At 44.9% G+C, this 25668-nt stretch overlaps 1 protein-coding gene across 1 annotated transcript; it reads right to left on the reverse strand.

Annotated features, from left to right (window-relative positions):
* LOC129383337 (cytochrome P450 3A13-like) lies at nt 1-25376 on the reverse strand. Its single transcript, XM_072289914.1, has 14 exons — nt 25321-25376; nt 19421-19517; nt 15185-15237; nt 14359-14455; nt 11458-11583; nt 9487-9739; nt 8776-8906; nt 8022-8138; nt 7830-7918; nt 5011-5119; nt 4844-4932; nt 4402-4542; nt 1374-1539; nt 1-378 (listed from the first exon to the last, which is right to left on the reverse strand). Exons 1-14 carry the CDS (start codon nt 25374-25376, stop codon nt 298-300), a joined length of 1605 nt encoding a protein of 534 aa, XP_072146015.1. The 3' UTR covers nt 1-297.
* Nucleotides 25377-25668: the final 292 nt, after the last annotated feature.

Below are 25668 nucleotides of genomic sequence, written 5' to 3' on the forward strand. Positions count from 1 at the left end.
CAGACAGACAGACAGACAGACAGACAGACAGACAGACAGACAGACAGACAGACAGACAGACAGACAGACAGACAGACAGACAGACAGACAGACAGACAGGCAGACAGACAGAACTCTGAAGGTGCGTGAAGTATCCTAAGGATGCTAGCTCATGAAAATAATACGCATAATCTTTAATAAAATAAAGCGGCTAGTATAGTTGTCGCAATTTAGGAGGTTGTTATTAAGTGCACAGCTCTCTTAAAATACTCAGTGCCGAGCGATCCCTTCATCCCGTGGAAAATGCAGATATGCTGTTCAAATTTTTTCAAGCTTGAGCCATATGCCATTCTTAGGGTAGGCCAAGACGAAGGTAGATTCAAGCTTCAGCGTATTCTCCTGCAATAATAAACAATGCGGGCATTACTGCAAAGATTTCATATTTATATCCACAGCAGTCAAAAGGGAGCAAATTAAGCAATGCTGATGCTACAGTGATGCCAGAAGTTTGTTCAATCTATGGTACACTGAACCTCACAGACGAGATAATTTTCTATGAAACTTGGAACGTAAAGCGAACAGCGGTCAATTAAAAATATTTCATAAATGAAATTGTTGGATTTTCGATGCCTGCGAATGCGAATGCTTATAATGCACACGCCGTAATGAGGTACTGCGCAATTGATTTGATCATTTGGGGTTCTCTTACTTCCAACAAAATCAAAGTTTACCAGCGTTTTTTCTTTTTTTTTTTTGCAGTTTGTTCCCATCAAAACGCGGCTTCCGTGGCTGGGATTGAACATGTGACATCGAGATGAACTGCGCAATGCCGTACCCAGTGAACTACCGCTGCGTGGGGGGGGGGGGGGGAGGGGGTTGTCAAATAAGAAATATCGCTGGATGTAAAGTTTTGTCAAGGGTATATGTTTGAGTGAGCGGCCTGATAAAGACAAGACTCCTTACCGAATGTTGAATATAGGGACATACCTTGTTCGATCACCTAATGCAATTCAGCAGGATAATAGTACAATAGAGGCAGCGACGTATACGGAAATATTATTTTCAAATGGGCCTGATATATACATTGAATCTAGAGCTGGTTATCTCGGCATATTAAGTGGTAAAGGTTTGAGCAAAAAAAGAAGGCACTTCCCGAGAAATGAATACATATGACGGGGTTTGTACTGCGCATGTGTCCCCCCCCCCCCCAGTGTTGGGTAATATACAATGGAGTTCAAGTTAGTATAAATGTGTCATATAGTCATATAAACAGTATTCGTACATAACAGGTTTCAGTTGTGAATTATTATATTTAAAGTCTTCCCTGTGGAAACAAAAGCAAGTTGGGCTTTCTATGAGAAATTGCGTCGAACATTGCATGAGAAAGCTCGCACCTTAATGTGACGCTCGTCCAGAATGAGCTTGTATTTCGCCATTAGTTTGGCGATGGTTAGGTTCATCTCGAGCTGAGCGAAGCGTATACCGACACAATTCCGAGGGCCTTGACCAAAAGGTTGGTACACCGCAGGATCTATCTTGACTTTGTTTTTAGGGCTGAATCTGTAAATAGTTTGAGGTAAGGAGTAGAAATGAGAATGGAAAACAACGTTATGACTTCACTTGTCGTTCAGACGTAGTGTTGCTTGATTTGCTAAGGAAACATAAGATTTCTGCCCAAGACACATTTCCGAGCAGTGATATCTAGCTAACCGGCTGAAAGCAACCAAGCCTAAAAGCTGTCATTGAGTTTCATTCCGAAAACATTGAATACAGCCTCTTTTCTTTTGTGTTTTGTTCTAGGATTTTGTGGGTTACGTGAAGCGACTCAAATAGTTTAACACATAAGGGACGAAATGGCTTCTTCGATTACCTGGTTGGTTGACTTGGTGAAAAGAGTTCTTGATGTTTATTATTCAAGGGACCGCATTAACACATATTTTCGTTTGTTAGTTCTCTTCCCCTCTGAAAGGCTGCTTTCGCTAATTATGTGTGCAACATCATGATTGAGTGAAATATACAATTTTAGAGCAAGGTCGTTTTTGTAAGTACGCACCAAGATCTCCCTAACAGTACGACAAATGGAACTGGGAAGGCCAGAGTACATGCCCGTACACTATTGCCCGATTTCCACTATTATTTCTTTGTGCAAGTAATACCGTTCAGGAAGCGCGCGTAATTATAGATGCTCTTTGCATTGAATAACCATACCACTATAACATAAAGATATTCCAAATTGTTTTTATTCCATTTATCCTATCAGCCCTCCATGATTGGTCAAAATATTTTTGGGTAACCCTTAATTCGCCTGTGTCAACACACCAGGTCAAATTGACGTGTACGCATTAGAAATGCATTAATATGCTAAACAAAACTGAATTCTTAACGGAATAACCGGAGACTACCCCATTCTCAAAGGAATAGCCCACCAATCACTCTGGCACTAGCTAGTCGGAGCTACGGGGAGAATTGATGTATTTGAGTATAATAATATTTTGGCATGGCAGTGTAACATTGTCGAGCCCTTCCGGCGCGTATGCGATATCACTCTGCCAAGTCTCATTCCTTTTAGCAGCATTTTTTGCCGTTCCTCTACATCGCTGCGATTTTTGACCAGCCATCGTAAAATAGTTTAGGCGAAGTGGGCCAGCCGAGACTCTGCCAGCATCTTCCTCATCCAGTTATCTGCTTTCACAGCGCAGGCTTGGCCCCGTTGAAACCCTCCCCACTTCTGCGTGCTCCCGCTTAAATTGTCAATCATGTAAGAAAAACCTGGCAGGGTAGGTAATGCATTTCGCTTTTAAAGTAATCAAAGGTAGCATCCCATACAAGAGAAAAGTGTTTGATTGGGCCGTTCAAATAATGCTGCGCGTCAACGGCTGATGCTGACCTCGCTGGTTACGTAGGTATGAGGTCAGGAGATTGTTATAAAAAAAGATTACCAAGGACTACGGTATTCCTTAATTTGAAATCACGACGTGGCGTTTGTGGCTATGCGTTGCCTTTAGGAACTCATATTCTTTCCTTATTGGAATGGCCAACAGCCCCAAGTGCGACACAAGCAACAGCGAAGAGACGCTCACACACATCACCTGTGTCAGCCCGTGATATAGTGCCCAGAGACAAGTGATGTGCAGAGTACTGGACCAGTTGGACCATCGTCCACTATCAGAACTGAAAGCTTGAGATCAGTGCTCTGAAAGAACATCCGCCTTGAAGGCCTTATTCGCATTATTAAGATTCCTGTGGTCTACGGGGCTTCACGATAGACTTTAAGAACGCGGCCCACTACCGCTCTATAGTGTACGCGCTTTGTTAGTGCTCGTCTCACTTTCTCGCTATCTCCCCCTTCCACTCCCTTTCATTTTTTATCCCCTGAACCCTTCCCCCGTGCAGGGTAGCCAACCGGATCTACCTCTGGTTAACCTCCCTGCCATCCTCTGTATTCTCTCTCCGAGTGCAACTTTACACGTGCTTTCATTTCGCGATATTGGATGGCTTGGACAAGCTGTCTCGTGCGGCACGTCACAAGTGGAGCTAGATGTAACTCGACTGCTTCGCTAATCGGGAGATCGCAACGGGAAGCGCGTGGGTCACACGTGGGCGCGATTCACAGCAGCCGCCACAGACAACCTCCGCTCATGCAGCGCTTTATTTCCATACATATGACGCACGCTACTCTGGCGCCGTCTCGTAGCCATCGTCGGTGCAAAGCCCCTCGTGCGCGGCCCTACACTTTTGATCTCTCTAATTTACCATACCCTCGTCCTCCGCTTTCCTCCTCGCGCTCTCTTCGCTCTCGCCATTCTTTTTTCATCGCCCGCTGTAATCCGCTCCCGCTATCCTCTTTAGCTGGCTCGGCTACTATCATCTTTAGCTGGCATCTTTATTTGGCTCGGCTACGAGGTAGGACACCGACGCTCGCCACAGGAACGGTGCCTTAGAACTGCGCTCCCAAACAGATTGTAGTGGCTTTACGTCATAGGGCCGCTGGAGTGCTACACCTAGGTTCAATCAACCACCCAGAGTAACTACAATGTTTTGCAAGAGCGTACAAGTTCAGCGCGATACATCAGGGCGAGTATTCACAGAGAAGTTCTTATGCTTGAACTGCTCGGAACCCATGCAAGCCAGTCATAAAGCCGGACATGTTATCGTAAATGCCGCCGGAAAATCATATGCTGCCCAGAAACATATTTTTGAATACAGCTCAAGGAGCGGCATGTACGGGTCGCATAAACAATTGCTCTAGGTCGCAAATGCGTTAAATGGGCCTCACTCGGTAATGTTTTGTTAGACATCACGATTTCCTGCCGTCTCCTCTTACGAAGGCTGTTTGCGTAAGCATGTTTTGTGAGCATTGGCCTAGATGATTGATATGGGCACCACGTGTGATTAACAAAGAAAAATAGAAAGATAGCCGACCTTTCGGGATCGAAAATTTCGTGTTCCTTCCAGAACGCTGGGTCACGGCTCATGTGGTAGTGGGGAATAAGGATGTTGGTTCCGGCAGGTATAGTGATACCCTTGTGGACGTAGTCCCTAGCACATCCTCTTGTTGTGAAGCTGTCAAACAGAGAGAAAGAACTTGTTGTATTCATTCAACTTCATCAAATGGAAAGTGTCAAGAACGTTAATTAGGCACATTTATACCCCGATTCGGTGTGAAATGGGTGCCGGGAATGATGGTTTTATTACCTGTGGAATCTGAACTGAGCAGTTGGTACCTGTGGTATAGTCGCGTGTTCAGAATATCTTCGCATTTTTACGGAGACATACAAATGGTCTCGAAAGGAAAAAAACAATTTCCTTGAATGAATTTCATTGTAAATAAAGCACAGTGTTACCATCGAAAAGCATTACTTACCCTACGGCGGGCGCATAAGAACGAAGGGATTCCGATATAACTTGGTCCATGTATTTCATGCTGAAAACGTTGTCGTACGTAAAGGTTCCCTGAAACACCACATGTTTTTCAGTTAGACTCACATGACGAATAAAAAATGCCACCTTGGATATCGAAAAATATCATACATCTCTCTTCAGGATGGCAAGGACCTCATCTCGAAGACGGTCCTGAATGTCTTGGTGTTTTGCAAGGAGATACGATATAAAAGCCAGAGCTGTGGCTGTCGCCTCGGACCTGTAATTTACTTGTGCATTAACGCTGCAATGGTTCCAGTTAGCAAGAGAGGCATATCGAGGAAGAATCTGAAAGTTGACGCATCTTGTCGTCGACGTTGACGGCCCAATAAATGTTCGTAGAGGAACATTGTGACAGAGTGTGTTTAATAAATGTCTGCATTTTCTGTGCTTATTGGCCGCTCAAGTGGAAGCCTCTGGGCTAAATCATACTCTGATTAAGAAAAAAATTATTACTGCGCTAAAAAGCAACTGAAATAGAATAGAAACTCGTTCATACGATCTGGAAGAAACTGCCATAAAAAGTTCGTCAACGATTACGCTGGTAATGCGATCTTATTTCAACAACAGGCTACCGCATACAGAACACGCTGTGCCGAACGGAGGCGATTCTGTGCTTCGGATTGGGCAGAACACACCGCGGTCCGCCGCTATCGAGCGGCGCTCCCGAGACGCGCCATCGCGCCGTGTTATAGTGGGTCACCACCGGGGAGAGGGGGAAGGGAGGGCGAGATTAGCAATTATTATTTAATGTTTCTTCTGAAGTGGGATGAGGAAACGGGTGGAGAACAGGGGTATTGAGGTGAGGTCACACACTCATTCACTCACAGGCCTCAATGTGACCGAACAAGGTTGGGGTGGGAAGTAGAACTAAGAGCGCGAAACAATATAAATGTCTTTCGAGTCCCCGCAATGGCACTGCGCCCGGTAAGGGGAGGTATAGGGCAAGAGTGGAGGCAGGAGAAGGACAGCCAGGCGCAAGCATTGCCAGAGAAGACACTGAGGAAGGCCCCCGCAAACTGGGAGGAGAGAAACACGGCTGAGAGCCGTACAGCCACGCGACGCGGATACAGAGGAGCGGAGAGCCGTGGATCACGCGCTAGGAAGCAGGGGGCGCCCGTCGCCAGCAGTGCGGCAGTGCCGCGACAGCGTGAGATGAGACGGTGAGGGCGGAGTAGACGGTAGTGGCGAGAGTCGCCTCAACGGCGCTGTGCGGAGGAAGGGGGCGAGAGGATAGGCGAGAACACGTGATCCGGTTTCGGAGGACGAGGGGACAGCAAGACTCGCACCGCGCGCGAGAGATGGCAGCAGGAGCGCGGAGCTCCTGCTGCACGACCGGGCGCTAAAGTCGCACTTTAAGTCGTACTTACCGGGAAAACTTACGATCCGAAATAACTAAAAAGATTGGACAGATTCAACTACTCAGAACGACAGAAAGCTGAGCTATATAGTTGGTAAGGATTCGTTATGCTCATCTGAGCTTGCACAGATGAATTTTGTGTCTTCTTTCTTTTTACGCCTCAGTGCTCCCTTCAGTTGATAGTGCACGTTCGCGTTGTCCACTGCTCTAATCTTCTGTCCTGTGTGCACGCCTCACCTCTTTTTTGCAAGATTCAACTACTGTTGACGTCTACGTAATGCGAAGCGTCGCACGGATCGTTGCGGCATGAGACTCCGACCCGCGTCGCGCTGATGGGGCTCCGGCGGTCCCGAGACACGTTTTGTTGTTTTCCTATTATTGTGTGGTGTTTTATGAGGGCGACGGGAAAGTGAAACGATATCGAACTGGAGGACGATGCTGGATGCCGCCGAAGCGAAACGGGATGCCCTCATCGCGCCGCCTGCTGCAGGCAATGGTGGCGCCTTTGGATTATCGCCTACTGAAAGCGTGGAGTACGCTACCAATGACACTACGCACCACGCGCTGTAAAACAACAGGTAAAGATGCTTATCGCTGTAGGTTTGGCGGCGATAGCTGTGAATGCGGCGTGCGATGACCCTGGTGGAGATTTGCTTCTAACGGAATAAGAAACTGTGCGCACCATGGTCTTCAGGTTTTCTTATATATATGGGATCTAGCGGCCGGAAAACGCATCATGCGATTCAAGTTGAATGACGTACTGAACTTTGGCGCCAAAATATTGTGTTTTCCGGGAACGTCTGAACCGGTGAAAAAATGGGCGTAACATTGTTGGGTCATTTGTTTTTTTTTTCTTCATCGCGAACGCTTGCGCTGTTAAAACGTACGTAACGGAAATGTATCAACGATGTTATACTGTGTATTGTAATAGCAATGAAACAAACAAGAGGGATACTTAAAAAATCTTTGGCCACCTGGGGGAATATTTTGATAATGACAAAGGCGTGCACTGATGTCATGCTTTCCACGGAGGCCATGTACTCATGAACGTTATCCCCACTTAATTGTTATTTAATATGTCATACATAATTTGCACCTCGTAAATCAGCAGCTGATTGCAGTAGCGTTACTTCGGTGTACACTGCTGCCCATTGACAGCTCCGGATGCAAACCACCAGAGACTGACAGGCAATATACTGTTGGAGCGACAGGGCGGACATGGGGGCACTTCCGGTGGCGCAATTGCTCATCGTGTTGCCATGGCCTTGCAATTTTATGCGAGTGTTGAAGCAAACTACGCAACCAAGACACAACAAAAACCAAGGATTTTCACGCTCTATCAATATCGCGTTTGGAGTCAGCATATTTTGCACGAAAACGTAAATGCACTGAGCTTTTACTTCTAGCTGTAAATCAGAGTTGTGTTAGTTTTTCAACGTTTACCGCGGTAATGTATCTGTTGTTTTCTTACAGTGGGATTTATTTATGCCAGGACGGGTATGCAATATTTACTAACATTATTTTTACCGAACAGTTAGCAAATACTTATTAGCTTCCCACGTATTCTCACCCCGCTACGAAGAAGATGAAGCCGTTTGCCAAAATTTCCGTATTTGTTAGAAAGCATTTCTTCCCGCCGTGCTTTGCTTTGACAGGCTGCTTCTCTGAAAGACAAAGGAGAGACGAAATGTGTTGCCGTTTCTCAAGAATAAACCACTTATTCAATAATCAGATGCGGTATGGGAAGTAGGCAGCTGTTAACTTTACCTTCATATGCGCTATCTGCATCAACGGACGTCGTGAGTGAATGCACGTCTACGAAGGCTTCATCCTCAACTTTTGCATTAAGCATAAGCTGCAGGAGATCGCTTCTATCGTTCTGAAAGGATATAAAGAGGCGATTCAACGAACAAACTCCAATAAGCGTGACATCGGCAGATAAGATGCATTCGTCATCGCGCTTGAGGCGCTCTTTTGCGACCGCAGGTGTGTTAGGCTTGGGGGACTCCCACACATTGCTGGCACCATCGCTCATTGCTCGTCAATCACACTTGAATGACTCTGCCACACAGCTATCGATTATGAGTAAGATTTCGATCTAGCAGCCCCGGTTTCCATTGCCTGCCATCTTAGCTGGGAAGATGAAACGCGAAGGCTGGATAGTGCAACACCAGGCGCTATAGTATAAAAGCTCCTAATTTTAGCTTTTATAGTACCGTGCTCGTCGTTGCCAAAGCCAGGCTTTGGATTAGGCGCATATCTGAGAACTGGCAACAACGCTGCGAGTTCACAGACCTCGGAGAAAGCTGAATATTAGGTCCAACGTGATCGCCTGCATAATTATTTTTGGGACAGGATTACAGATTTATATGCAGGCTAAATCTCGCTTACAACTTGACGACATAAAAGTCGTGTGGATTGACATAGAACTCAAGTAGATTGCCAAGCATAAGTATTTCCGGAGAACGGTTAGCAACTTAGATATCAGTCACGCCTGCGTGATTGAGAAGACCTACCTCCCGGTTTCCACGACGGAATTCTACGATAGGAGATAGTTCATCAAACATCCTGTCTGTGGCAGTCTTGTTGAGCCGCGAACTGTACGATATGAACGTTGTCCACAAAAAGGCAAACTCCGGAAAGCAGGCTGAAAGAAAACAAGGTTCCTTGTAGAGAAAAGAATTTAAGAAAAGAACTCCTGGAGATTTCATGCGCTGTAAGAATGGATGTAAGCGAAGCTTGGTCTGCTGTTTGTGTTGATTGACAATAATTGACGAGGATGGTGACGACATACGAGAATAGTCAGGGGACGTTAATTATCCCCTTGTGTGTACCTATTGTGTTTCCCTACATAGTACAAAGAACACAAATAGGGATGTGCTTGTTCGAGGGGTAGCGCACCATTGTTCGTAACCCACGAGACGGTTCGCACTGCCGTTGGCTCGCATCGCGCATCGCATCTCGAGGGAATTGTTGATTTACTGGACAGCCGCTTGTGCATGGAGAGTCGTCTTGACGCTGCCGAGCTCTAATGCGGCTTTGCTTCAGCACGCGCTGTGTCAGTTATTCGTGTCAGCTACATTGCTGCAGTGATAATCGCAATAAAGTCTATGCTCATTCTGAGGTGAATTCAACAAGAATGTTTTTAACTTCTCATCGATTGAATTTGTTCCCACTTGCATATTATGCTGCTTCAACAAAGTTACGTACAAAATCTGTGGACTTACCAGTAAGGAAGTTTATCCATGCAGTACGAAATTGTTGAAAACTTTTCAAGCTCTCCTGAAACAGCGACTCTGCAGAGCTGTTCACTCGATCTTTTTGCTGCAGATTAGATTTTATGCCAAACGCTGATCTCAAGTTGATGTCTGCCGTTAGCCTCTGGAACAGCTGCCGAAACTCGATGACTTGGTGTTTCGGCCGCAGGGTCTCGATAACATCGAGCAACTCATTTGTGCTGTCGTCTATGAGGCTCGCCATCTGAAAGCGGAAGGCCGCCATTTGATCGCTCCTCCTAAGCACAAGGATAAAAATATTCCTGGACGACTTATGCCAATTTCAGCAACTAATATACGAAAGACAGCAAAGCTGTGCTCCCTAGATCTGACACCATTTGTCCGAAATAGTAGAGATCTGTTTAGTGGCTGTCTTTAGGAATGGCTAAACATCGAAGCCCTGATCACACGACTGATGCGAAACTCGCTAGCAGGCTGCGTTCCTTGACCACCATCTCTGCTTTCTTGCAGCAACCGCGTGAACTCCTAGCTGACCTCCAACGTGGTGCCTGTGAAACGCAACGTTACAAGCAAAAATCACTTGCTACTGACAAAGAAGAAGCGCGAAGGATTCCTCTTGTCCAGTGGGATAGGTGCAGCTACCTTTAATTTTGTAATCATTACTAACTACGTTTGAAAACAATTAGCTGGTGGTTATTTGGTCGACAGTTGATACTGAGCATGCCGCTCCAGACGCGGTACAGGGGCACGAAGACAGTTGTGCAAGTCCCCTTAACTGCCTAGCTGTAAAATTCTGCAAGCGAGCCGTCCTGCTAGAGTCCCAAGAGAAGTTCTTCACTTTATAACAGACACCGTGAATATGTGATCAAAAAGTTGCAGTTTCGCCCAAATGGCGAAGCATTGATTGCGATAGCAAATTAGTACACAGCTATGCGAAGTGAGGATAGTAGTTTTATCGGACGTGTGCACTTGGAAGCATTCGCTAACTGAAATAGCAAGCATGGTGTCAGCGCGCCCAAGCAAACATGAACACATCCCGCTCGATGAGCGCGGACACGCTGCAAGACGCTTGACGCTGGTGTGAGCAAGAGCGGCAGCAGCAGCGAGCGGACTGGCCTTCGTGCGGTCTATCACTTCAACGCAAGAGCGGCGAGAACAAAGCCCACACAAACGGATGAGCCGTCTGCCGATCCCTTTCAAGTTACGGCGAGCGCAACCGCGCGCGGCCGTGCAAAACACACTTGTTCCCGGTGTAGAAGCATGTGTAAAAACATGTTGAGCAGCTGCGTGCGTGTCGTCCCGTAAAAAGATCTAGCGGGTGCTTTTTTAGACTATACAGACATTCTGAATATCGATGATGGCTAATACTACAATTTCCTTCACCAGTAAATCACTTACCGTGCGATCCCTAGAAATCATTTAGGTCGATGTGCCTCGCAAACTCACCGGCTACAACCGGCCAATTGCAGAAATGTGCCATGAAATAATTAACGGAAAGGTAATCAGTTAAATGTTTCCTAATTAGTTGATCATACATTTCGATTTCTGATGCGAATAATATGCGCCACTTCGAGTAATCTAGCGGCATAACTACAGTTACGTTATCTGCCGCAGACGATTTATAGCAAATTCCGTGACCAAAACAGAAGCATCTATTAAAGCACAAAATAAAACAATAGCAATAAACAGCACTGAGTACTTTGTTTTGTCTGTGTCTCCTCTAAACTAAATCTGTAGACTCGGGATTCGCATGAAAATGGATACAAAGTGATCAACAGTGGTATGACAAGGGCAGCCTCACTCAGGAGTCAAGGCTTTGATTAGGAGCCTTTGCCAGTGCCAGCGTGAGAAATCTCTCGTTCGACCACTTTCGATCCTCTCAAGATCTAGTTTCGTGTGTCCGTTTCTCCGAGTGCTACTAGTAGAGCGTTCTGCCGCCAAGCTAACAGCATCGCTGCCTACCTTCCTCATGTTGCTCGTCGTAAAGGCTGGAGTGATGAGGCTGCGCATTTTCTTCCAGCGGTCCCCCTCAGCATGCACCATGCTTTGACTGATAATGGGATGACTCCGCACGAAGCCTGACATCATCTGTAAGCGTTCAGACACGACCGCAAACCTTGAAACAAAGCAAATTGTTCAACAAACTTGATATCCTATAGCCATGAGCCAGAGGATATAATTACTTATGTCGTGGAAACAGTCACGCAAACGCATGTACGCAGAAAGAAATGTTAAAATGAATCTAATGAAAGGAGGCCTCCTTGCCGAATACAAATTCGTCAAGTTTAAATTTTTTCCAAGGTACATTTATATCAAATGAGCAAAGCGTAGCGTCCGCATACATGATGCAGAAGAAAGTTTCAGGCACGAATTAGCGCATGTTAAAGCATGCATCAGTTAAAGCAAGAATCAATGCCGCAGCAGTAATATTTGGTAAAGCTACCGATCTGTAGCTAGCTGAGGCGGCCTTCTGAATTTTCGATGCCAGCTTGCATGACTATCACTATGCTCTCTACATAAGTTGATCATTATTTAAAGCAATACACAGGTGCTTCTTTGTGTGAAGGCCTTTTCAAAGACTCGTTACAACTGCGTTTGTCCAAGCGTTAAGAAGAAACTCCAGCCATGCCGGGAGAATGCGACGATTGTGTTCCGCAGCTTTGACCGTTGGTGGTTCTTCGGGGCTGGTGACGCCTGCGTTGTCACCACTGTCTGACTGTCATGAGCCGGAGGGAGCTAAGATAATCGAATATAAAGGAATGGCTCATTACATTATACCGGTCTAGAATTGGGCATTGTATATAGAAAAGGCCGGCGCATGTGTCCCGTGGTAATTCCTGGAATGTTCCACCGGTTTATGCTTATACTCTGTTCCATAAATACTAGCATAGAGTTTCTCACTATATTACCTGGAGGAAAATCTCGTGCTCCTGTGCTGTGGTATGCATGGGAATGCCGGTATATTGTGACTTCGGATTGGCATCGTTCTCGGAGAGACAGGCAAGCACCGTTCCGTCTGTCACAATGATTAATTTTCTACTAAAACAGCACGTAAGAAGCTGTTTTCGCTTTATTATTACACAAAAACATATTTTGTTTAAGTTTGAAAACTTGTTTTTGCATGTACAATTATATGAAACGTAAAAGGTATCAGCGGGTCGCTAAAGTTGGAGCACAGACAACATTCGCGCTCGCTTTGAACCAGTTTGTCGTTTTTCTTGCTTTTCTTCGCTTGGTTATACACTGTAGGGGAGGAAACTTCACTGGAATATGTAATATGCGTGAATGGAAACCTTTTATGAAGGTTTTACTTTAAGAACGCATTATTTGTGTAGCCATATCGACGTTTTAGATGAAGCCTCTTACAACACCAGCCAACACAAGCCTCGTAGACACATATACCGTAATTCCCATGACGGCACAGCGCCCCTTACGAAACTCCCATAGACAGTGGCGCCAGATTTCCCTCTAGGTGTTATAGTGAGAAACTCTATGCATAGCAGTCAACGCTGTGGAAGCTTGAGAGACTTCTTGCAATGGCTTCCTTCGCACTTGAATATAGTTCGATGTTTTTTGACCCAACTGTGGCCGACTGTCGTTTATATATCGGCTCAGTATTGAACGAAACAAGCTTTAATCCTTACAAACAAACACAATCTGGTATACGGCTGCTAATACGTTGTTTCAGATCACTTTTCATTTTTGTTGTTCTTTTCGTGTTTATTATTTGCAACCCGTCGCCAAGAGCATCAATTGCAGGCTCGCGCGAGCGAACGCTGTTGGCGCGCGGTGAATCATTGACGGAACCCGCGAGTGATAACTTTTCTTGACCGGACTTCTTGTGTAGCTTCCACAGCGTTGACTGCTATGCATAGAGCGGAGCGAAGATAGCTTAAGACTGAAATGAGACCCTGCGTCCGCTTATTCTCAGTGGAGAAAAAAAGAAAAAGAAGAACCGCGATTGAGACGCAATTGTGACGTGGCCCATCGGCTCCGGCGATGAGAGGCACAAGCGAACTCTTTATTTTGTTATATTCGGGATGATTGGACGCAAGGGGGAATTTTAAGTGAAGGACACGGCTCGAAGTAACGGGATAGAGCGCGTGCTGCATGCTCGCTTCCTCGCACCATTCCCACAGCGTTTCATTTGATTATGTATGAGCGATGCAGTTTTTCTTTTTTCTGAAGCGAAGGTTTATTCGTATACTTTCCCGGGTTCGGTGTACGCCATTCAGTCGCGTTCTTACCATGTCGTCACTCAATTAAAAAGAAAAAAAGAAATTCAGTTGTCAAATGGGGTCATTTTAACAAAAAAAGAAAGCGTCTGTGCTGCAAATTTAGGCGCAGGCTTTTATCGTACGCCAAATTTTGAGCTTTGCATTACTCTTCGCTCGCGGCAGCCAGCGCTTTGAGACGACTGAAAGGCGCAATAACGTTTATAAAATATTTAATGGCGTCTACAAATTATCTTAATTTTCGCAATTATCCTGCACGTTTGCAAAATATCTCGTGCTCTGGTACCTGCGGCAAGGAGAAGAATCTGCCATATCGAGCGGAATATTACAATGTCTTGTGATTTCTTCGAACACTTCCCGCACTTTTCTGGTTACGGTAGCTAGCATATTTAGAAAATTGAAACATTTATGGACGCCGACAAAAGCGCTGACGTATCCAAAGTCAAGGGTCAATCAATTTCTCTACACCACTTTTCAATTATGATTTCTAACGTTTATTTAAGCAGCTAAAGCGGTGAGTAACAATTTTAATGTGAGTGTGCAAATCAACCCGGCTAATTTCATGGATCTTCTAAAAGCGGCTTGAAGAGTAAATACAGCAGAACTAAGGTTGAACATTTGTACTCACTCCTCGGCTTGTAAAATTGTTGAAATCTTTTATCTGGATCTTCCTGATTAGTTCGGGATCTGTCACGATAATAAACGGATGAGCACCGTTGTAGAACCTGTAAAAATAACCCCACAAAGCAAGGCTACATGTACAAGATTTGCTGTATAAGGTAGAGAGTTGAAAGTATGACGTCATAGACAGGCACTGAGGCTCGAGAAACCAGTAAGTGTATTGTGCTTTTCGTACGGTTATGCGAACACTCTCGCAAGACATCACTTTTGAAAACCCGCCGTGGTTGCTCAGCGGTTATGGTGTTGTGGTGCTGAGCACGAGGTCGCGGAATCGAATCCCGGCTCAGCGGCCGCATTGCGGTGGGGGTGAAAGCACCCGTGTACTTAGATTTAGGTGCGCGTTAAAGAAACCCAGGTGGTTTTCCACTACGGACTGCCTCATAATCAGAAAGTGGCTTTGGCATGGAAAACCCCATAATTTCATTTTATAATTTTTGAAAGTTTCGTGAGAAAATTTTAGCGGACCTGACAGTAATAGCCGACAGGAATTACTAGACCGATTCCAGCATCTGCAGAGGGGGAATACGGTAACGATTAGGGTAGCATGATTATGCATCGCAGGCTAATATATTATTTTCCGGATGCCACTGCAGCAGACAACACCAACAGGCTACTAAATATTCAAGGGAAAGCAGGTTATACCACCTCCGAACCAGGTAAGAATATTGCACCAGCCACACAGCCCTTTCATTTACTCCGCGGGCCACAAGCTATTAGCTTAAATTTCTCTATATTCATTTCCCAAAAAGAAACAAAGACAACTAAGCACGTACCCTACAATGTCTCCGTATTTGTCCAACCATTCCTTGAATGTGATGAGCGATCCCTAAAAAAGAAGGAACATAAATAAACAACTCTATTAAAATGAGAATTTATTCCATCACGAAGCAAAATCTAAGTACGCGTACTAAGTGGTTTGTGTGAGGTTATTTCGCATGAAATGAGAAGACAGCATGCTACAGCACATTCCTAATAGATTTCTTTAGGGAGGTGGACCAGTCTGCCGAACCAAAAATTTGAAGAATGCTTAAGCTTCACCTTTAGGAGTGGAACTCGATAGCATTCAAAGATCCCTGACCGCCTGTCACGCTTCCCCGCAGCCGCAGTTTATGCAGTCTTAATGTTTATCGGGAAACGCTGGCGGCGAACGCTTTGCACGAAGACGAGCTTTCTGGTAGAAACGCGGCCTCTTTCGTGAGACGCAGATGCGCGGAGGAGAGTGCCATCTGTACGGGGTTGCAAGGAACATGGCGCACCGCTCCATGAATGGTAGAAACGCTGGAAAAGGGGTTTGTGTTCGAGCGCCCGCATAAGAGAATTAGGTTTTCTAGTATACTAAAAATACAGTCCAGCGCTATCATGCCTGCAAGTTGTGTGTAAGTCGTACTTAGCAATTTATCCGAGGCACTTTACTTTGAGAAGTTTACTTAGTTCAGTAACGCCATTGTTCTACACGGAGGGACCGCGTGGTTCGGTATGCCTGGTTAGGAACATTCTTTTACAAGACGGTCAGCGCGAGGCGCCGGACGCCGATACCGCATATTCTGCGGCATGGAGCCCTTAACGCTGTCACGTTAAAATTACTATTTTCAGGCCTCACGAAATCTATTTCTCACTTTCTGCAGACAATGGAGAGAATACTAAACAGTGATAGATGACTTCCTTCTCCCCATCGGCGTCCCGTTGCTGCTAATAGTGTGTTCGCTGAAGAGTAAGGTTTTCTTTAGCTCTCCCAAGGTCCTATTAGCTTTGAAGTATAAGTGGCTCTACAGTTTGTACTGCGGATGTTTGTATGGATTGCGGCAATGATGAGGACAGGAAAGCTACAGGTATTCGTTCAAATATGGTGCCGTTGCATGATGCAATGTCGAAAGCGCGCAAAACTGTGCAGGCACTTGTTTGAGCAAGCTGCAATGTCGGGACATGCCAGCGCAAATGACGACTTCCGCTTCCACAATCTCGGTATGTCGATTTCGTTGCGAACTTGTTCTGTACAAGCCCGCAGGGTGAAAGATAGGTCATGAAAGGGAAAATTAACGTATACCCAACTGTAGGATGAATATATACAAAGGAAATCTGTATGGGTTTCTAAAAAAGTAAGCGCTTGCAGTCGAAAAGAAGTCGCAGGCCCACGCAGCACAGGCAGCACAGTCTCTCGAACTAGAGAGCCTTCGCGGCGACGTTTCTTCTCGCCCTTTTCGCCAGAACGATCTGAACTGGCTGCTCTGAGTCGACAGCGAGCTGCGGCTTGCGCTGCTCCCTGCACAGCGGTCTGCTGAGCCCGACGTTGCCTGTTGACAACCACGCGCGTAGCTCTGCGATTCGCTTCTCCACCAATGGCTCGTGCCTTGCGAAGAAGCGCCAGGACGTGTACCGAAAAGAAAACACAGGTATTCGGACTATGCGGCGCACATGCCACATCCCTTGACCCGTAACACAATACGATGCTGTTGTTGATGATGATGACGATTTATTTGCATCCCCTTTTAAACGTGGTGGGGATAACTGGTCACCTAGCATGCTTGAGTTAACCAGATCCAGCTACATGCAGCGTGCAAATCTTACATGCAACTGCAACATGTCGCCAGGCCTGGGGGAATACAACACCACTGCTATGCAAATTTTGCACGTACAGACGCTACGCGGCGCGCATGAAACATAGAGTCAAAAGGACACGCTACGATGCTAATGATGATGACGATGATGATTTACTGGCATTAAATTTGACACGAGACAGTGACCCACAGTCACTTAGCCTACTTGATTTAATGAGACCTGCTATACATGTTTTCCGTCTAGCATTTTTGCATGGATCTCCTTAAGCTTACTTTTCTTCCTGACACCTTGTATATGTACTTTGTACCAGTACATATGCAACTGCTACATGCAGTGCCACCTCCATTAATAATAGGCAATTGCAGTACAAAGTGCGCGATTATCAACGCTCCTTTGCGCGCATCGCACATCGCTTGACAAGTGGCACGATACAACGCTAATGATCATGATGATAGTGATTTATTGGCATCCCCTTTCAAATGGGGCAGTGACATAGTCACCTGGCCAGCTTGATTTATACAGGTCTACATGTTTTTCTTTCAGTCTAGCATTTTTTATAGATCTCAGGAATCTTTATTTTCTTCCTCAAACCTTCTCGACCTACCTTGTACCGCTATCCAGGCAAGTGCTACATGGCTGAGCACGCAGTGTAATAATATGCAACTGCATTGCAATATGCCCACGTATCGACGCTACGTGGCCCGCTTGTCTCATCGCGTGTCTCCTTGGGTGCTAGAACGCGTTTATAGGGCATTGCGTCCCCTGAAAGCTAACAAGCGCTGGCGGGGCTCAGTGGCAGAGCAGATGGCTCCCGCGTAGCGGCGCCTGGTTCGACCCCGGCGGGAAGTCAGTGTTTTTTTTTTTTTCTGATTCCCAGTGATTGCTGCAACGGAAACCACAGGCGGCGGTGGCAGACAACAGTGCCAACCGAAACGGCTATAGGAAGTACAACAGCTTATGCTGTAAAAGTTTTGCATAATCCGGCACAGCTTTGTAGTTTCATGCTGCACTAGAGTGAATCAAAATTTTCCCCTGTAATCAATAAAGTTGTTTCAATCTAATATTAGATTACAATGAAATGACAGCGGGAAACTGAAATTCAAGGAAATTTAACGCATTGTGGCAGAGTACAGCATTCTTTCGAAGGAGAATGAAACTGTCTAGGTGTCGTTATTAAGCAAAGTTGGCATATTGAGGTGTTTTATTTCAGTTCTCATGCTTCAATTGGGAAGTTCTCAATTTTTTGTTATGGCGAGACAGCTTGTGAGTTGTGTTTGAGCATCAATATGTCCCTATTGCCATATGATAGAAATTATGGCGGATGTATAAATAATTGTATTTGGTTATGTTGGTGAAAACCTCACAGGTTGCTAAGAAACTACACAATTTCTTGTCATTTCAGCTAGTAGTGAAATTAGTGAGGCACATGCATGCAATGCCCCCCCCCCCCCCAGTACTTTTACCCCCCTAGATAATTTAACAGCGTAGCATTTCTCTTGTTGAACAGAGTTCCCATATTTTTCTTTCCGTCATGACAGCCATGCTTGGTTTAGTGTTGTTGGCTATATTTCCAAGGCCCTTAATGTCGCATCAGATCAGAGGAAATCCAGGCAGCAAAGCCCTATCACAATATTGTAGTCCGCGGCTTCCATAGCCTTTTCGGACAGTTAAGTGAAATCAATGAATGCTAATCTTTATTGCCGAGCCAGCCATCCAGATTCGACTTTCCGAATATTGTGTGAATTTTTATGCCGTTCCTTATATTGTATAATCGTGATCCTGGTTTTAAGAACTCGAAGTCATTGGTATTGTGAAAGCGTTTATTGCTATTGTTAGGGCTAGTTTGAATAGCATATCAGAATAGGGCGCTGCAGAGTTACCACAGACACACAACAGAAACACGATCACGGGCCATGAAGCCCTTCTATGAAGTGATTTATCACAAAAGAACACAGGGGGAGTGAAAACGTCAATGTGAACGGCCATGCGGGAAGAACTCGATTGCGCACACTGACAGGCAGTTGTAGTCTCTGGGTGGCAACCAAATCCCGAGTCTGAGCACAGGTAGCACGGCTGCACATATTAGGTTAAGCCTTGCCAATGTGCTAATTGAGTAAATAGCACGTGGTAAGAATAGTCCACACTCTCACGTCAGTCTGATACAGGCGCTTCATCGTCTGTGTTTCTATTTATGTTGTCTGTTTTAATTCAAGAGCGCTGAATTCTAATACACCGTTTAATGGAGCTTACCATTGATGAATATTTCCTGCGTTGAGCGTTTTGCGAACAGTTTTCACGCACCAAATAAGTAATTTGTGCACAGCACCATTGCCAAAGTGTTTGTGCTGCTGAAGAACATTGTCAGTCTTTTTAAAACGCATTGATATGTCACTGTTATTTAAATATTTTAACCTGTCTATTTATGAATATCGTCTTTGTAAAGCAAGCTTTACCTTCTGTATTATCTCGGAGAGGTTTCCTGAAAGAAAGCTTGGAGGAGGTCCGGGGATTCCGAGGTCTTTAAAGAACGAGAAACGTCTCTTGCGTTGTCTGAAAAAAAATATGCAACAAATTATGGTGTGTACAAAATCATATTGATTAATATTTTTCTTAAGGTTACTGCTTAAACTGTGAACACTAAAGTGACCCAATAAAGGCAGTAGTTCGATATTAACAGATATCTAGAGTATATTTGCACAAACAGAAGGGAGCATAAAAGTGGATTAATCTGATCTCCCATGATTCCAGTTTAAAATTTTAAAAGAAAGGTTTAAGAGAAAAGAAAAGTTTAAAAGAAAGGTGCGCATCAACTAAATAAAACTTTAAAACTCAAGACCTTTCGGCTTCCATACAAAAGCCTTTTTCACAAATGGAGCTCCCGTATGGAAGCCGAAACGTCATGCATTTTAAAGTTTTATTTGGTCCGTGTACGTCCTTCTCTTGTCCAGATATACTTCTGGTCAACATGTCAAAGATAGGCATACTTAAATAATGAACCATGCACTAAGCACGACGATGACGCTCAAAAGTAGGACTTCAAGCATGGCTTCCGATGCCGGCGTCCGGGGCAATGACACGACACATTTGCCGGGACTTGAGCCGAAATCGAGTAATGAGCTTATTTTGCCGCGGGTCACACGCAATATGTGGTGGTGCTCTCTTTTCGCGCTGTTGCTATTGTTAGAACCCGACTTTCGATACGATGACATACAACCAGCTGTCCCTTCCAATATGTAGATGTGGCTTAGTCGAGCGAGCACCGTGCAACAACTGACACACACTATAAAGATAACAAAAGCCGAGCGCTCGTGTTACTCGACTTTATGAGACGTATCAAGTTTTTTCATTCCTTACTTTCCTTCCACAGCAGTCACACGACCTAATAACAAGCTTGTTTGAAGCAGGGGCTGGCTGAAAAACTGTTACATTTCTTTTCTCCTTAAGACAATCGTCTTGAGCATGTAAGCTGACCCAACGGAAAATCTTCAGTATAGAAAAATAATAGCAACACATTCCTATGTTTATTATACCATTGTGAATTATGAAAGTAATTCTATGAGCATATCCGAGCAAATTTGTATGCTGCAAGGCGGATGGTATTTCTACAGGATTCTTGCTCTCTTCTAAAATTTCATGGAGTTACTTCTCGTAGCCTTTGGCTGAAGGGGTTTGCAAAACAAATGAAACTATGACAGACGATAGCATAATCTGTGTATTAGTTGGCTCCAACTACCGGAAAATACAACTTAGCCACACGCACGGCTAAGCAGCACGAGGCGCAGTTGTACACTCTTAAGAAATGTTCACACTCTTTGAGTCGTATCTTGCCCCACAACTATAAACATCATCTGTCTTGTCCGCATATCCTTTCTTTAACGCTTCGAACCCGGTACGTCCCAGTAACGAACGGCATGCGTGTTATCAGCATTACATAGCATTGGCGACAGGAAAGTAGCGGGCGCGGCGTTTTCAAGAAAGGAAACGCAAGCAAGACAGATGACGATTATTGTTGTGTGGCAGATATACACCCCAAAGAGTGCAAACTTTTTTTAGAGTGTAGCACGAAACTGTTATGGTTTAATGTGTTTCACTCCTATGGGGAAATTTCTACGTTGACCAAACAAGCAGGCGCTTCAACGGATGGATGGATGAATGCTATGAGCGTCCCCTTTGGAACGGGGTGGTGGTTCGCGCCACCAAGCTCTTGTCATTATATTGCTTATTGACCTACGTATGTTAAAAAAGGGAAAAAAAGCGTCACGATAAATTCTCATAACCAAGCAGCTGTTTAAGATAGCGCCATGCTGCGACGTGTAGCAGAAACACTTTGGTCGATAACCGCGAGAGGCATCAGTGGTCGGAAACATTTCCCGACAAAAAGATTCTCTTGGCCTTTCAAATGCAAATTGAAGGGCAACTCTCCAGTCCCTATTTTATCATGAACAGGGATAATTGCACTTTCGGAACAAGAGCTTAAGCTCGGTTTAAATGCAAGGAGAGTTCGCTTTTGACTTTAAAAAAATCCGGTTGAGCGGTGGCATGAATACTACTCTTACATTTTCCAGTATTTTCTCGAGAAACAGCGACTTCTTCGCCTCCCTGAACCTGGACTGTTGGTGTCATCGCTTCTTGCGCTTAATATCCACGGCTTAACTAGAGATTTGCAGCGACAGGTTCTAGCAAAAACTCTGAAAACGCCGGAAGCGCTCTTGGAACTACTAAAACTACTTCCGCATTCCTGGACTGAGCGAAGCTACGAGATTACACAAGATTTCGCTGGGACGCCAAGCGTGAATCGCTTGGACAAGAAGTGTCCGTCGGGGTTGGGAGGCGTCAGATCTAACTTTGGCGCGAGCATCGCAAGACCCATAACTCGCGTAAAGAAACGCACCGAGTGACAAGTTGAAGAGTAGGGAGAAGCAGAGGAAAATTCTAAACATGTCTCTACAAATGAGACCGTCCAACTTCTGTCATCAAGTTTATTCCGTATATAACTTGACGTGAACGGTGAAACAATGCGAGCTGGTACAGACAGTGGAGTTTTAATCTCAATTGTAAAAAGAAGTAGAGCCAAAGCAGAGAACATAGTTAGAAGAAAAACAGTCGCTGTGCGAGAATATGATGGGCGTGAGAAGGAACATTGCGAATGGATGCGCTTAAAGCTTAAGTAGTAGTCACCAACTGCAGAAATACTGACGCTGGTTATAGAAGGCATTGAGTATGACTTTCCACTCTCCCATGAAGGCATTAAATTGCGCAAGCTTAACATACACTGGGGTGACTTTGTGTCTGTGAGCGAAGAAGCGAATCAGCCGCAACCTCTGGGAAAGCAGAAAGAAATCCGCATTGTGAACAAAGAAGGTGACATTCCTATCGCATATCCTGAATTATACTGTTGCAGATGCTATCCTCCAGGTACTACGAAGTTTGAAGTTCCCTTTCAAATTATTTGACACAAATGAAGTACAGAAGAAACCTTACCACCTCTCCAGAAATAAGAAGGCAATACTGAAAGAACAGCTTGCGAAGATGTTGGACGCGCGTATTATCCGTCCGTCAGTATCACCATACGCTTCGCCGATAATGATAGCACTCAACGAAGATAGAAAGTTCCCACTCTGCACATACTACAGATCAATTAAGAACCAGACACAGCTCCTTCCATTGCTTATGTCTAGAATAGATGGAAATATTGACGACAGAGTTCGATGCACTTGGTTTTCTGGATGGACATTTCGTTAAGGCTTTTGGCATGTACCACTTCAAGGGGATAAAAACAGTATATGGCAGTTATTATTCAGTTTGGTATATACAAATACAACTGTCTTCTCTACGGATGAAAGCACTCGCCCAGGTAGTTTCAAAAAATGATGAATATGGTTCTGGTTCCGTTCATGGGCGTGGCCAATATTATTGTGTATTCTAAAAACGAGCATCTCCGTGAACAACACCAGGCTTATGTCCTCGCAGCTTTCTCAGAAGCGGACTTATAGGTAAATTTTAAGAAGAGTGAATTCTTTAAGAACAAGGCAACTTTCTTGGCCAGAGTACTGCATGTCACTGCGTAGAATACAAAAGGAAGAATCAGCGGCATGCATAGCAAAAGACGTTAGACCTTTTGATGTTCACTCACTTCGGGTGTTCTTGGGGTTGGCTGAACATCATAGAACATTTATCCATGCCTATTCTCTAAAAACTAGTTGCCTGACTTTGCTTACACAAAGAGGCATGCCATTCTGTTGGACGGGAAAGTGCGAAGTGGACTAAATTAAAATTAAACTATGGGCTTTGACGTGCCAAAACTACTTACTGATTATGAGGCACGCCGCAGTGGAGGACTCCGGAAATTTTACCACCTGGGGTTCTTTAACGTGCACCTAAATGTAAGTACACGGGTGCTTTCGCATTTCGCCCTTACCGAAATGCAGCCTCCGTGGCCTGGATTCCGAAGTGGACTACGAAGATCTGGTACGAGCTATGTCGTCTGATCCAGTAGTCAGACTTCCACAATTTGCTCTACCACTTGAGCTCAATACAAATGCCTCGCACTTTGGAACGAGAGTGATACAATAACAGCGAGCCGCAAGCTAGCCGAATAATCTGCACCTGATAGTAATTGGCTACCATTGATGCACATTTAACGAAGAGGACGTGAACTACACGATGACAGAGAAGGAAGCTCTAGCCGTTTTAAAGGCTATTCGGTACTTCGTTTCCTACATGGAAGGTGCCAGATAGAAGTTGTACACAGATCATGAGGTGCTCACTCAGCTTTTGAATATGGCAGCGCGGAAAGGAAAAGTCGCACGATGGGTCAGCGAGCTTCAATTGTCGGACTTTGAAGTGAAACACCGTCCAGGAGCTTCTTGAAATATGAGGACGCAATATACAAAATAGGGGTCGAATTTGTTGACGAAACAATAGGTGCCGCCAAAATTTGGGAAAGAACTGAACATCACAACAGACACAGACAAGTAGAATTGCAGTACCTCCCACATTGCTTCCAAAAATTCTGTACCTTTACCACAATAGTTCCCGTTCAGGTAAGCATGCTGGTTTCTGGCGGACATACATGAAACTGACGAACAGTTCACATGGCCCCACATGAACGAATACATGAAAAGTTACGTGCAGTGATGTGAAAAATGCCAGGTCAAAAAAGTAGTTTGAAAAACGGACTCAACAGATTATGTTACCGAACCACTCGAACGCACCATTTGATGTTTTACACGTAGATTTCGTGTAACAAAAAAAAATTCGAAACGTGAAGAAAACGCAAGCATTCCTCTTGAGTGAGGGAGTGCTCCAGGATAGCGGCACAAGAACCGTGGAAGGGGGACGCCGACAGTGTGATCTCCATTTTTGTCGAAAGATGTTTTACAACGTGAGAGAAACGTGAGAGCGTGAGAGTATCAGACAATTGACATGCCTTTCGGAGCTATCAACTTAAGGAAGGGCCGATCGACGTGGAGTTAGGTTCACAGCTCATATCACCCAGCAGCTAATGGGCTAGCTGAGCGAGCTATTTATGACACCAAATAGTATATAAATATGCATCCAGACTTTTCAGGTGGATGCAAGTGTTGCCTTGAAGCGGCGGTAACTCATCATAACTAATCCTACTCAACAGCTCTCGAATGTATACTGCTCTTTGCTGCTACTGGGAACCCAACCTATTTACCATCCGACACGTATATAGGCGGCAAAGCAATTCTGCATATGAAAGAAGAAAGAAGAAACGACGAAAGCGAAATCAATTGCCATGAAAGAATCAAAAGGAACTTTGATAGAAAACAAAACAGCGATATCAAGAATAGGGGTTGGAAACTTGGTGCTATTGAGGAAAGGGCTGTGGAATTTAAGCTCTAATCACAGAGGCCACTTTCTGTTGTCGAAACAACGAGCCAACAAGGAATCTAAAAGTCTGTGTGTTATGTAGGCGCAATGAATCAGCCTCTATAGCAAACGCTTTTCAATGCCATCCCAGGAGGGATGAAAACAAGGGCGGGGGGAGGGGCGGTGAAGCGTGCTCAGGCAGTTGAAGAAGAAGAAATTACAAGACTGAATCCGGAGTAAATGGGCTGGGGGAGAAGAGGCGAATAAAGAAGAAGTTAGAAATGGCGTCATGGAGAGTAATCTGTCTGTTAATTATGGTTGGGCTTCTTACAACGTACGCAGAGCAAATGAACTTTAAAAGGCATAAGTTCGGCTTCCATGCGGAAGCCTTGTTTACAAACAGGGTTTCCGTATGGAAGCCAAAACGTCTTGCCTTTTAAAGTTTTACACGGTCGGTGTACGTTTTTCTTTTTTCAAGATATACTTCTGGTAAACATGTCAGTATAGCCGTACTTACATAACGAACCATGCAGCAAGCGCGACGATGACGCTCAAAAGTACGGCTTCAAGCATGGCTTGCGATGCCGGCGTTCCGCGCAGTTTGACGACGCAGACGCTGGAACTGGAGCAGAAAGCTGTCATGAGCAAATGCGCTTTTCGTTTTTTGGGCTTTTGCTACGCTTTGAATGCATGCTGCATTATCAGCCGACCTGGAATGCTGTACATCTACTTCCTGCCACATGCTGCAGCCATATTCAGAGCTGTTTCAGGAGTGGAGTACAACAAATACAACAGAACAGATTGTTGGCCTAGTTGGTGCTTGCTAAAAGAGATTTTTTGCCGCAAGTTAAAACACACACAAAGG

Source organism: Dermacentor andersoni, chromosome 8 (assembly GCF_023375885.2).
Source record: "Dermacentor andersoni chromosome 8, qqDerAnde1_hic_scaffold, whole genome shotgun sequence".
Classification (NCBI taxonomy): domain Eukaryota; kingdom Metazoa; phylum Arthropoda; class Arachnida; order Ixodida; family Ixodidae; genus Dermacentor; species Dermacentor andersoni.

What these genes read in the sequence shown, in the direction of transcription:
- LOC129383337 (XM_072289914.1), bottom strand. Translation starts at nt 25,376, where the DNA reads ATGCTTGAAGCCGTACTTTTGAGCGTCATCGTCGCGCTTGCTGCATGG. An exon ending in ATAGCGCATATGAAGGTAAA is followed by an intron (nt 7,919 to 8,021) that starts GTTAACAGCTGC and finishes CTTTCAGAGAAG; the next exon opens with CAGCCTGTCAAAGCAAAGCA. An exon ending in TTCATCTTCTTCGTAGCGGG is followed by an intron (nt 5,120 to 7,829) that starts GTGAGAATACGT and finishes AGTAAATTACAG; the next exon opens with GTCCGAGGCGACAGCCACAG.